General features: G+C 34.8%; 1 protein-coding gene across 9 annotated transcripts in view; it reads left to right on the top strand.

The window, feature by feature from the left end:
- The window catches only part of gphn (gephyrin), a 135,305-nt gene that overhangs the window by 74,186 nt on the left and 46,940 nt on the right, over window positions 1-14,179 (top strand). For all 9 annotated transcript variants that reach the window (XM_015369295.1, XM_015369289.1, XM_015369281.1 and 6 more), the window contains 2 exons: window positions 3,004-3,276; window positions 6,866-7,000. In XM_015369295.1, the coding sequence (XP_015224781.1) occupies window positions 3,004-3,276; window positions 6,866-7,000 (408 nt within the window). The remainder of the gene's footprint in view (window positions 1-3,003; window positions 3,277-6,865; window positions 7,001-14,179) is intronic.

The raw sequence follows: 14,179 nt of genomic DNA, 5'->3' as shown, positions 1-14,179 counted from the left end.
ACAGTTTGGAAAAAAAAAATTATATCTTGGTTTGTTCTGAGGAGTAAATAATATCCATCAAACATCCCAAAGAGGTCTTTCTTAAACAATGGTTGCATTTTTAGGCATTTTCTCTTGCTTATTGCAAGGCTTTAAACCTATCTGTTATTAAAATTGACTAATATAATGCCCCTTTTGCATAAACATTACATATATACGATTTTATATTGTGGATATTAATGTCATCTGCACAATGTCAGAATGTTTTATTCATCTATAAAATCTTTTTTGTCTTCTCCAGCTCTAAGTGCTTGGACCTATAGGTTTTGCCCTCTATCTATATCGTTATCTAATCCATGTTCCTCCTCAGGAGTCTCTTCTCATTCTCCCTCTTTGTCTTAGTGACCAACAAATCTGTCTCTGTCTAGTTAAATAGCAGCTTTAACCGATCAATTCTATTACCCGTTCCATCAGTTACGCCCCGTTTCCCACCATCTGCTGCCACATTAATGTCTCCCTCATCATATCCCAGGTAAAGTTAAAGGCCCTGGAAGCTCATTGAAGGCTTTTATGTATGATAAGGATAACAAGGATGCCTGCTAGATGCAGGCAGACAATGCTTCATGTTGTCAGCTTTTTCATTGTGCATTTTTAGGTGCAGAAGTCATGGACCGTTTGTCGTCATTTGGGAGAAATGTCCTTTGCATTCAGTAGTTTTGAAAACACTATACATAGAATATTGTAAAATAGTTTATCCATAAAAATTATAAGTTGAAAAACAAAACACTTACCGGTACATGGATTGTGTAAAAATATGCCAAGACTTATTTGTCCCTACTTAGTTTTGTCAATGTGTGCATCAGTATATCTCATGTCAATGAAATAAGCAGGAATAATGATATTGTTACCTGCCCAAGTGTTTCATATTTAACAATAATTGTTTTAAACCTTTAAATGAACTGACTGGCTATAACTTTAGGGCATAACTTTATCTTTACATTTAAATTTCTTTTAAACTATATTTTTCTACATTCATTTTCTTATTATTGTTTTGTCAGTGTTTCTATCCTGTGGTAGTTGTTTCAAATTAACCTATTAGTGAAAGAGTTTCTCTGTTGGTCTTCAGATCTCTTTGACCCCATCTTTTCCCCTCCCTCATGACTCACTCTAAGAATAGCACTAATATCTGTTCCCTTTTCTCTCTCATTTTCGTCCATTTGCAATATAAATGGCTTCTGGGGTCTTTATTGTTGCTGATGGTTAATCTCTTCTAGGGGAAAAAAAGTGATTAAAAACATAAATAAACACTCTTGATGCACCTTAAAAAATGAGATATACCGGTACCAGAATAAGAAAGGTCTCCAGGTTCTAAACTCATCAACCGGGTCTCCTCGCCTTATTTTACCCTGAGCTTTAGACAAATTATGAGCAGCAGTTAACAGTTTAGAAGGAAGTAGTAGGGCTTCTTTACATTAACAAAAAGAAAAGGGGTTTAAAGGTTAACTTAATGGCATTACAGTCAATTGCTGAGAATGATCCATTTTGTACGGAAGAGGATTAGGGCCACAGGGGGAAAAAAACAGTTTTTATTTATTTATTTTATTTATTTCAATAAAAAAGTCAGAATTCTGACTTTGATCTCAGAATTCTGACTTTTTTCTCAGAATTCTGACTTTAATCTCAGAATTCTGACTTTTTTCTCAGAATTCTGACTTTTTTTATTGTCGGAATTCAGTCAGAATTCTGAGATTAAAGTCAGAATTCTGAGAAAAAAGTCAGAATTCTGACTTTTTTCCCATGTTAAACTGAAATAAAATTTAAAAATCAGTTAACTTTTTTTTTTCAGTGGCCCTAATCCTCTTCCGTAAATCTCAGAATTTTGACTTTTTTCTCAAAATTATGACTTTAATCTCAGAATTTTGATTTTTTTTCTCAGAATTCTGACTTTTTTCTCAGGATTCTGACTTTTTTTCTCAAAATTCTGACTTTTCCCCCATATTAAACTGAAAAATCAGTTAACTTTTTTTTTTTTTTTCAGTGGCCCTAATCCTCCTCCGTAATTTTGCCTGTTGCACTTACATGTCTAAGTCTGCCTATAGGGCTGTAACTAACAAATTTTTAGCAAATCCATGAATCTAATGATTCATTTTTCGAATAATATTGGATAGCCAAAGCTTAAACCAGGTGAAACCAAAACCAAAATATAGAGCATATTGACAGAAGAAAATAATTTTTACATATGTTTTATACAATCTTGGTATTACTGCTGTAAGACTGGTGCTCTTTCAGTTAAAGGCATGTTTTGGAGTCTCTATACTCTAGTTAACAATTAATCGATTACTGCGTTAGTTGACGATTATTTAAAAAAACAATTAATCACGTTTAAACCGATATATATATCTTAGATACCAACTGATTCTGGAGTAAAGAGCTTGCTATGAAAGCCTGTTGGCGGCTAGTGTAAAGTGTGTGGAGGATAAATAATGTATCCACTCAATGCTTAAAATACACAGGGCAATAAATAATTTCACAGATTAGCGCTTGTCTTGAGAGAAAGGAGAATAGAGCATTTAGTGCTGCCGAGTAGCCCACAGGCACACTGACACAGAGAGGAAAACAGAGATGTAGAGACCTGGAGAATAGAAGTGCTTTATAGATATCTAGCCTGTAGACGGCGATGTGTAGAACGTGGGTATTGAAGTAAATAGACACTAAAGTCACGCTCTCCTTGTCAGTTTACAGTTTATTAAAAGTACTATTTCTAAAAGTAAAAAAGATATGTGATGAACTATATTCAAAATTATTACACTAATATCATAACAGTATCACGGTGATGCCATTTCTCTTTAAAATCTGCTTTCAGGTAGTAGATTTTACAATAAGAAACTTGAATTTCAAAGTTTGATAGAAAATGTTTTGCACCAAATCATGCGTATAGAAGATTCTTAACCTTAAATAAGTCATGATTTTTTTTTTTTTTTCAGAAACAGCTAAAAGATATGGTCTTTTTAATCTCCCCTCCAGGAATGCTTTCAGTTCATCCTCCCAGCGCTGCCGCACGCCATCGACCTCCTCCGGGACGCGGTGGTGAAGGTAAAAGAGGCCGTAGATGAGCTGGAGGACCTGCCTTCACCACCGCCACCCCTTTCACCGCCTCCCAACAGTTCACCCCGCCGCCAGACAGAAGACAAAGGTGTACAGTGTGAGGAGGAGGATGAGGAGAAGAAGGATAGCGGGGTGGCATCCACCGAGGACAGCTCCTCCTCCCACATCACTGCCGCATCCATCGCTGCCAAGGTACCTAGAGCGATGAGAGGGGAGGGTTGTTAAGTCTATTTTGTTGTCATCAAGTATAATTGCGTCCCTTTTAGACTGCTACTTTGGACATCTTTTCACTCATTCTTCCAAGTGTCCAGTATGTCACAATCATCTGTCATTGCCAGTTAATGTTACAAGTGCTGCCTTTTCATGTGTTTGTGTGTGTACTTTGTTATCTGTACCATCAAATGCATCTATTTCATCCTGCCATTTCCTAACCCTAAATTGTATTCCCATCGGACAGTGTGATGCATGCCAGACTGGATTAGTATATCCCAATAATTTGGAATTTAACCCTACAAAAGATAAACCTGGAAGCTAAAGACTTTGACTTTTGCACACAACTGCCTTCTAAGAAAGCATGTTTCCATTCCCATCATGCTGTCCTGTCCTGTCTGCAGCCTGGACCCCTCTTAATGGCTCTCTTGTCAGGGTAACATCCCAACTCATTGTGCAGACACAGATTCATTTTGGTAAGACTCCACTACGCAAAATTTCATCCATCCTATTTACTCATTTCATCAACATGTCTAAAGTTTGAAAATATTAGGTTTTCATCGTCATCATCACAGACTGACAACAGCTGTGAGAAAGTCTTAAATGTGTAATTGTTGTGGCTGGTTTATATGTTTAAGTAAAGACTTGAGGATTGTGCCTACAGCCATGGGATCAAATTGTACGCTCAATAAGATATACACATTCTAATAAGAAATGTTCACATGATAATGTCTTATATATGATCTCTTATTTTTTGGAAATTTATTTTTATTTCATTTTAACCACAACATTTGCCTTGTTTTACTGATTAAACAAAAGGTTTCAATGAAATGTTTTTCAAGCTGAGGAAGAATGTAGGGACACCCAACACTCCAATAGTTCGTCTCTTCATTTTTTACTAAAATGGCTTTTATTCAGACTTTTTCATTTTGTAGCATCTGACATCAGTCATAGGAATGCTTGCCCCACTTGTCATTTTTAGCTGTAAGTTTTCTGAGGTGTTTCTTGAATGTATAGTGTTTAAAATCACCTAGTCTTAAGCCAGTCCACAGGTACCATATGGTGTAGTTCCTGGACTGCTGTGCCAAATTAGGGCAGCCTTTATTTTTGGAAACGCACATTGATGATGCCAGCTAAATTTGCCTTTTAAAAAAAGAACTGCAAAAAACTCAAGTTACTCAAATGTAGCAAATATCTGAAGCTCTCCATTATAAAACCCAAAACATGTGAAGGTTTTTACATTTGCAATGTGTCACACGGAGCACATGTGAAGAGATGTTTTTTATTGGTAATCACCGTGAGGTTAGTGCTGTGCCTATACATCCTGTCCTGCAAAGGCTTATGGGAAACCATATAGGTTCTAAACACCAGATAAGAATGTTTTAAGCTTCTTATGCTAAGGGAACTATTAATAAGAGATACCCAACATCATTTTCCTACCTCCTTCCTTACTGATAGAACTATTTGGAATGGATTTATCATAGCGGCAACAGGCTTTGAGGCCTTAAGACTCTTCACCATGGATGGATCCACGGGATTAAGTGAGCAGGATGAAGGAAAACTAGGGATGCACGATATTGGGATTTTGGCCGATATCCGATATGCCGATATTTTAAAACTCATGTAGCTGATAACCGATACCGATGTTAAAGCTGGACAAAAATAAGTAGTCATTGAAAATAGCAGTTTTGTTATCCATTTCTGACACTTAAAATAATATACTCAAATATATTTTCATATGTTGATATCAAATTGATTTTTAAAAACGCGGTATCGATCTATTTTACTTTCAAAATCTCGTGAAATTTCATCATTCTGTTACAAACTCTCCTGATATTTTGCAAATTCTTGTGAGATTTTGTTAGTAAAATAGATCGATACCGCGTCAATTTATCAACATATAAAAATCTGGCAACATTTGGTGAATTTTCGGGGGATTTCGTAGCATAACGATGACATATAGCAATATTTCATTAGTAAAAGAGATTGATATGGTGTTTTTAAATGGCAATATATAAGCATATGAAGATAGAAGTTTTTAAGTCTGTAAAAAATAAGTTTTTGAGGAAGAAGAAAAAGAAAGAAAAGAAGAAAAAAGAAACTCAGAAGCTGATCAAATATTGGGTTAAATATCGGTGGGGTGGCCGATGTCCGATATTCAGTTTTAAGGCCGATACAGGCCGATACCGATAGGGGGCCGATTATATTGTGCATCCCTAAGGAAAACCAAGCAGGTTGTCTATCTTGTATGCCTGGATTGTCCGTTTTCGTTTCCTGCAAATTTCCAATTAAGGTTAATGTGCAGAATGGTACAGGCATCATGTATCAACTGTTTCAAGGCAGTGCACTGGGTTGGATTATGATATTTAGGGGATTTGGAGACTGTTCATCCTGTAGTTCAAAGGAATACGAACTTGGATGGCCAGATCTGGACAGTTAGTTTGTTTTGTTTTTTCTGAATGTCTGTGAACTGGTATCAAAGGAAGTTCAGACTTCAATCCATTGCAAGTGTCCCAGGTTTCTTCAGAAATGGATCAGACTGCTCTGGTTTCTCGCCATGCTGTTCAGTCTTACTCAAACAATCAGGAGCACACCAAACGAAGCGGGGCATTTAAATAGGGCAAATCTTCCTTAAATGCTGTTTAACTATATTCTACTTATGGGCAAATGTTTATAATTGTCTGTGATATCAGCTAATTTTGGTAGGAATAAATATTGGGTATCCTAAGTTATTCTTCACAAGAAACTCTGCTTTTTTAATTTATAGAAGATTTTCATTGTTTTACTTATTGAAGCAAACTGTTTATTGAATTTTATATTATTGTATAGCTTGATTTTAAATATCCACCTCTAATTGAAGTATGCTATATACACTTTGAAGACTTTGAAAAACTATTCATTGTTTTTTCTCATGGCTGTAGATGGCACACTCATTGGAAGCCCTCGTCAAGATCTTTAAAAAGCCTAAAAATGAATTGAGCTTTTATTTCAGTGATATATTCTAATAAAAACTTTATTTGTGTTTATTTGTTGAGCAAGGAAGATTAAAAAAACATATTGGCCTCTGTGACTGATCAGTAATATTATTCTTTATACTTTTATAAAATAATTTATGTGTCTAGAATCTTTTAATTAGGGATTCATAATGTCCCCAATTCATTGGGTGTCATTCAACTTTCTGAAGTGGAAAAAAACAAGAGAACAATCAATCAAAACAAATGTGTCGATCCTTTAATAATTTCTTTGACACCTAGATTTTCCCATTTTATACCTACAAAAAGAATTACTTTGCGTATTTTTCCAATCATTATTAAAATAAATAGAATAGCAAAAGTATCAAAAAAAAGAAAATTTTGCTATCAGTCAGGTTATTTTGTATCAGTATAAGCTTTATTTACAGACGTTAATACATTTTTACCACGTTTGCCCCCAAGCATGAAGGAGGCTATATTTGTCTATCTGTTTGAATATTTGAAATCAGTTCATGAATTATGTGAACTTTGTGTGTATGTTTAGTTTAGATTTTGCCAAATTGACCTTTTCTCTCTGTTTATATTTCTTTCAAACTCAGATCCCAGACTCCATTATCTCGCGGGGTGTGCAGGTGTTACCCAGGGATGCAGCCTCCCTCAGTACCACGCCCTCAGAGTCCCCTCGCGCCCAGGCCACCTCCCGTCTCTCTACCGCTTCCTGTCCCACGCCCAAAGTAGGTTTATACTCTAACATAAAAAAGTACACTTGTTTTCATATAATTACAAACATATCTCTTCCATGTACTGGTACATGATTGTCATTGAGTTGATTTTTGCATACATTCTGATATTTTACCCTAACTGCTCTTTTCAACATGTGTTTTATTCACACAGACAGTTTTATTCAGAGTATTTTTTGCTTCCAACCTTTTATCCAAAAAAAAACTGGCCAAATGAGTTAAAAAAAAAAATAAATAATAATAATTTCCGTCTACTTTTATTTTTTATTTGCTTTAAGTTGTGCTAAAACAGATGACATATAGGCTAACTAGTTAGCACTAGGTTTTAGACTTTTTTTTTTTTCTTAATCTGTGAAATATGAGAACAAAGAAATTGTAATTGTAAATTACAAACTTGGTATTGGTTCCAACTGTCAAGTATATTCTGCATATCAAGTGAGCCAGAAATATAAAGGTGTCCGATTTTAACATTTAACAGACTTTAACATTTTTATTATTTAGTCATTAAGACAGCAGTTTTTTTTTATTATTATCAACACTAACAATACTTTTTTACAAAATAAAAAAGGTTGAAGTTTGGTTACACATAACCAGGGAATGTTTTAGGGCTGGGCATTATGGCTTAAACATTTAATCTCCAGTTTTTTCTACCAAATCCAATTAGTTGATTTTTGCTTTCTTAAGTTTTATATTTAAGAACAAGAAATTAACTGCTGTCAATCTGAGTTACACTGCAAAAATTATATAAAAATGAGTAATAGTGTCATAGAAAAAATTATGTAACTTTAAATTAATCTACCAATGGAATGAGTATTTTTACCCTTAAACTAAAATGATTAGATATTATACACTTAAAATAAGAGACAGTGTTTTGTTTTTCTAATTTTAAATGGTAATTGTCTTATTCCATAGGCAAAGTGTCTCACCTACCTGCTGAAGAAAAATAGACTTGGTTAGATTTTTTAATAATTTTTTTTAATATAGAGGCCCAATGAGGGGAATAATTAAAAACAAAATTTGTGATTTTCCAAAAAATTTAATCTTCATAGACCAAAAATTATATTAATCGCTTTTATTGATTGATCGCCCAGCCTTAGTATGTTTTGCCTGTTGCCACTTCTGAATGCTACTTAAGCATCATCCATGTGAGTTCCTTTAACTCCATAGTTTTCATATTATTAAGCAGAAGCACACCGGTTCTCTTGGATAGACAACAGACTGCTGTATAAAATGTCTCAGTATCCTTAACTGATCTCTTCTACAGATTTTTAAAAACATCAAGTCCTTTCTTCTCCTCTCTGACTCCCCTTCCTGCTCTCTTTTACTTCATCTCTCAGTGTCAGCTCTCCATGTGCCTCTTGGACAGCAGGCAGGTGTCATGGAAATGGAGGATGTGGTTGCCATGGGAACTAAGAGACGGATGGGATTTTAGAGAAAGAGAAATGAGAAGGGGAAGGGCGTGAGTGCGTAGATAGGTCATGCAGCAGCGGGACCAGGCTAAAAAATCGCTGTCTGGTTTAGGTGCCAGTATGATTGCGAAAGGTCAAATAAGTCTGAGTCTGATGAAATGTTGACTGTATGTAAGTAGAACAAAGGTGATAGTAGGGTTAGTAGAGATTTAATCCTGTTTCATTTGTTTCTGAAATGATATTTACAAAATCAGAACGTGAATAAAATCTGTGAATTTTACGTTAAGCTTATATAAATGAATCCTGGATACCTTTGATTGAAATTTGGAGGATAAATCCGGTGCATAATGTGGCTGACGGTAGATTCTTTATTTATGAAAGTGTATACACACAAATTGATTGAATTACAGGAACCATTAGGAAAGGAGAATGGTGCATGATTTCAGTCCTTGTCAGAAATATTGTGACTTCAAGATAACTCATTGGAAAAATTAAACAAAAGAAATAATGATTAGACTTTTCTCCTATTTACCTTTGAATTTCTTTAATTTCACATTTAGATGAAGTATTGTCTATGGATGTTAGTAATTGGTGAGAAAAAAGGGTCAAAACTAAACAATTTCCTGATAAAAACTCTGTCTGAAAGGAGGATTAATTTGACATGAATGGTTAAAGTGTGCTAACAAGAAGTATAGTTATTTTGTGAATTACCAACTTCTGGTGGGATTGGGGGGTTTTGACCACGCCTCCGCTAATGTTACTGCCGCTTAACTTCATATGGGACTATTTATTTTAAACCATTCCTCCTGGATTGCTTTAGCCTGTATGTTTGCCCAGTAACAGCTCTGGAATTATCTAGATAGACCTCAGTGATGTTTTCTGTCAACTAGACCAGACACTGTCAGAACCTCACTAGGTCTTCATTAACTATTATTTCTACTTAAGAATAGCCACAAAAAATGTATAATTTGAGGCTCCTACAAATTACTCTGCTTTAGTTTGCTGATTTTTTCTGATTGTCAATCTTTTTTAGGCTTCTGTTTTTTATCTTTACTTGCTTGTTGTGATCAGAGCCTGTTTCAATGATCCAGCAGAAAAGCTTCAAACTCAACTGTGGTAATTTTAACTGGCTGAACATGGATTTTCAAATGATTGGACAGAGGGGAGCTTTAACTGGACCCATTATTTACTTATTTTTTCGTCCCTCAGCATGCTTGATTACAAAAATGGCCATTTCATGAAGCCTTTTTTTCCCTCAATATCGTCCCAGAATTTGTAATTTACAGGGGTACCCGAGCATGTGTCTTTGTTCATAGTGAGATAACAGAGGGTTATTGTGTCATCAAGGTATACCGTACTTCTTTTGCTTTCCTGATACAAACTGTTTCCCAGTCACAAGCTGCCATATGCTCTTTGAAATTCCCACGTTGCAGTCAGCTGCAGATGGTCTGTGCACATTGTCCCCGAAGCACAAAACGAAATGCCTCTGTTTGCTGAAGCATTTTAATGTCACTGAGAATGTACATTTACAATGATTTTCAGTATAAAAAGGAGAAGAGACGTAGAGGATCTCAACCCTGCACTTGCAAAGCTGCAGCTGCAATCACTGCATGAACCAGAGGTTATGCTAGACTTAATTTTGCACAGATATAACTGCTTATATATGTTTCATGTGTTGAATGGGCTCAGCAGTTCATTATTTTTAGGATTAAAAACCCTGTGATTGTTCTTGTGGAATAGAGATGAGCACAGACTTGACAACTGATATCCAACCATGTCTGTCTGTTTGAACAGCAGTAACAGGAAACATGCACATGCATACACCTACACAACAAATCTGCACTCAGAAAACCATCCTTAAGGGAGATGGTTTTTCTCCATCTGACATGTAGCACAGACAAAGCCAACAAATGCAGGCAGATTACAAACTGAGCAACTCTGCAGACATTCATGTTACAAGATTTTCTCTTTGTCTGTCACATCTTAAAGGTGTGCACATTCAGACAGATGCAAGCAGGCACAGAATCATGCACAAGATTTAGGGAAAGTCGTGCACCATTCCACTGCTGTGAGCATTTAGTGCGGTTATGTAAGCTTGAGTTTGGATTAATGAAGCATATGGGAGATTCGCCTCTGACTCAGAAGGTGGTTGACAGTGTTTCTATATTTGTCTGAGGTTATGCCTCCTGTTTTATTAAGAGCAATATGTGTTAAGATCTTTACATAAGTTGGTTTATTGAATTATAGAATAGTTGACGCATGTTATTCCTTTAAGTTTGGATTATGTCTAAAAATTGTTGCATTTTTTTATTACCATTTTGCTCCAAACAAAGCTAGTGCTCCATTGAATGTGTAATTGGGTCTACTTGTATGAGTGCTTTGTACCAAGTTGGGTTTTGGCTAAACTTAATATACTGTGTGAAATTTAATAATTTTAATAATAATATATATATTTTCAATAATATATATATTTCTAGCACATTGAAAATTTTAACCACAGTCCTGTGCAAAACAAAGGGCATTCAAAGACAGCATGTTTGATTTTCCCAAATATTTGGTAAAATAAACTATTAAAATCCAGCAATACACAAAGAAAGGTTTTCTAAAATGTTTTGTAAAATGAAATGAACATAATAGGAATAAATCAGTAAACAAGTCACATTTATTTATAGCTAAACTGTCTAAATGAAATATAAATCTATTGAATCAGTAGCACATGATTAGAACATAGCTACTTAGCTTTTTTAAAAAGAGGGCTGTTTTATTTAAACCTTACGTTTTCTATGCTTCTGACTGTTCAAATGAAAATAACACTATAGTAAAAGGGAGAGAGCTGCATGAGGTCACCTGAAAGAATATGCAGCATGCTGTGAGTCTGATCAGAGATCTAAAGATACCTTAAAAAATCTGAAATAAATCACCGCTCTGAAAAGCAAAAACTCTAAATGTAGAGGACCTTCTGAAGAACTGTCAACATGTTCAGGTCTGGAGGTCCAAGCAATTAAAATAAGTGTTTAGAGCCTCTAAAATATCATTAAGGGACCCACAACAAACTCTTGCTACTCTTTGTGTCAGGATGCATGCCAAACTTTGCCATAGAGAACCAGGACTTTTAAATATTATTTAAAATATATTATTCTGCTGCCAAGTACGAAGAATATGGTTTGAGTAAAACAAATCCAGCACTTCTAGACTACATCCTTATTAAATCTTCAGAGCATAGTGGTGGAACCGTAAGGATTTGGTGTCTGCTTTATGACCTGTGCAGTTTAATATCAAACTCCAACATGACTGTATCGTGTAGAGGGCGCCTGAGGAAAATAGGAGACAAGAGACCATCTGTACACAAGATGGTTTAGGGCTAAAATCAAATTGGACCCTGCAGCATGACAATGATCCAAAACACTTAAGTAAATCTACCAAGAATTGGCTGTGAATTAAACAAAAATGGGTCCTGCAGTCAAGTTTCGGAGAATTATCTCATTCAGATGCTGTAGGGTGACATAAAAACCCTTAAATATCTCACTGTGGGAGGTCAAGGGTGGGGCAAACTTTCCTCTATCTGGTACTGTTAAATGAAAGATTTTTCAACCACAAGGAATAACAATTACTATTAGGGAATAGGCTCTTCTTCTCTTTTCATCAGTTATAAAAGACATTTTATTTATATATTTTGTTAAATTATAGAAAGAGATATATTTAGGTGGATAGGTGATTTTAATAGATGTCCCTAATCGTTTTACATGAAAGTGAGTAGTACAAAGGTGATAATAAGGTTAGTGAAGGCCGCTTTCTCCTTGAGAATATTTACATAATCAGGGAGTGATTTAAATTTGCCAATTTTAATTTAAGTTTGTCTATTCTACTACTGAATACCCTTAAATACCTTGTCAGAATTTTTAATATGCTTCTTAAATTCGATGAAGTTTTTGGAGAATGGTCAGCGTTCTTCAAAAACTTATCTTCACCTTTTACAATTCAAGAGATGTTTATGTTCTAATCGTTTCATCCCATCTGCTTGGCAGATGTTGCAGCTAATTTTAACTAAAATATTTATGACTCTTAGCTTTAAGCTAAGCCTTTCTGCAAATCATTTCAGACTCAAATATTGCAAAGGACAGCAACTCTTTTACTGGTGTTCACTCTTTCACTATTGCATTTTTTGGTTAATGATTTTGGCTCTATTGCCATAGTTAGTTTATGGAAATCCACTCCTCCCTCTTTACTGAATCTACAAACAGTGATGCAGAGGTTTCATCCTGAGCCATTTGTGTAATTCTCAGCAAGGACATCTCATAGTTTTTGTTTTCCAAAAGAAACATCTGTCTTTGCTCACCTTTTACCATTCTAAATTTAGATGGCTTCATTATTTTTGACTCACAAGAATCTGTTTTAGAATCTTTTTATTAAGGACTTTAAGAGTCTTATTTCAATTACTATTATTTATGAAATGCATTTAAAACTGTCAGTTCTGTATCAGGACTAGTTTCACAAATAATCCCAGAAAGATTGGGGTAGAAATTAAATTCTTACTTGCAATCTTATCTGTGGAGCGTTAATTCTTGAAATAAATAAATCTGAAATAGATGTACTATGAGATGATGAATAATTGGACCGCTTCTTTATTTATAATATCAGTAACTAATATACCGTTTAATTATTAAATTCACAATTAAATAACAAAATGTCCAATTTATTTATTTTATATAAACTACATTTACTTAGGAATGAAGATAGTTATATCAATGTATGTGTTTATTGTAGTTGTTTCTTGTAGCAAATGTCACCATGAAATTGTTCAAACTGTTGTCGAAATTTGTGGGCGGGGCTATCACTGATTGTCGATATGGAAGTAGTTTAGCAGCCTCCTCCATACAGGAACTATTCTGACTCTCTTCTGAACTAAGCTTTTAGAACAAGACCATGTTCTAAGTTTGTTAGAACATGTGGAGGCTGGAGTTGCTCAACCAGGGTTTGTCTTGGAAAATAAAACATTTTCTGTCATGATTTGTTGTGGCGAAGGACTGACATGATAACAGGACATCAACAGGCCCGTGATGATAGATGAAGATGCGCATAAGAAGGAGAATTTGCGGAGTAGAAAGGAACCAGGCTAATGACTGTAAACATAAAGCAGACAGTGAGGGATCTTAAAACAGAACTTAAGTACTACAGGAATGAACAGAAAGTAGGTGAGTGCAATTAACACAAATAATGACAGGTGCAACCTGTATGAAGTTATATCCACAGTTGTTTTTGAGTAGTTTATAAGTTGTTAAGACTAGCTGTGTAAAGCAACCAATCAAACGTCAGGGCCCGTTGATGCATGTAGTTATTTGATGCCATATTTTCATTTACTAATTTCCTGTTTATCCATGTAATTAATATATTTTGTTATATTCTATTAATAATTAATTCAGTGAATTCATTCTTTTCATATTTTATTTATCTAATGTTGTCCCTTTTAGTTCTGCAAATTTATCTGTTTAATTGTTCTTAATTATTGAACCCTGTTGTCATCAATCAGATCAATAAATAATGTTAATTAATGATGTTGTCATGTAAAAATCTTAATCTTATTTAAATCAACTTTACTATTGTAAAATATGCCTTATAACAGCAAAAATAAATAAATAGAAATAGATTAAATTACCAGCACAAAAATGTCCTAAATCATTCATATCCTCTCTTCAGAGGACTTTAGGGCAAACAGATGCAGCTGACCCTATCCTATTCCCCTTTTTTCTCAACTGTAACTTAGAAG

The sequence above is a fragment of the Cyprinodon variegatus genome, unplaced genomic scaffold (genome assembly GCF_000732505.1).
Source record: "Cyprinodon variegatus isolate N-32 unplaced genomic scaffold, C_variegatus-1.0 Scaffold37, whole genome shotgun sequence".
NCBI classification, from domain to species: Eukaryota; Metazoa; Chordata; class Actinopteri; order Cyprinodontiformes; family Cyprinodontidae; genus Cyprinodon; species Cyprinodon variegatus.
This window is presented reverse-complemented; position numbering and strand designations above follow the sequence as displayed.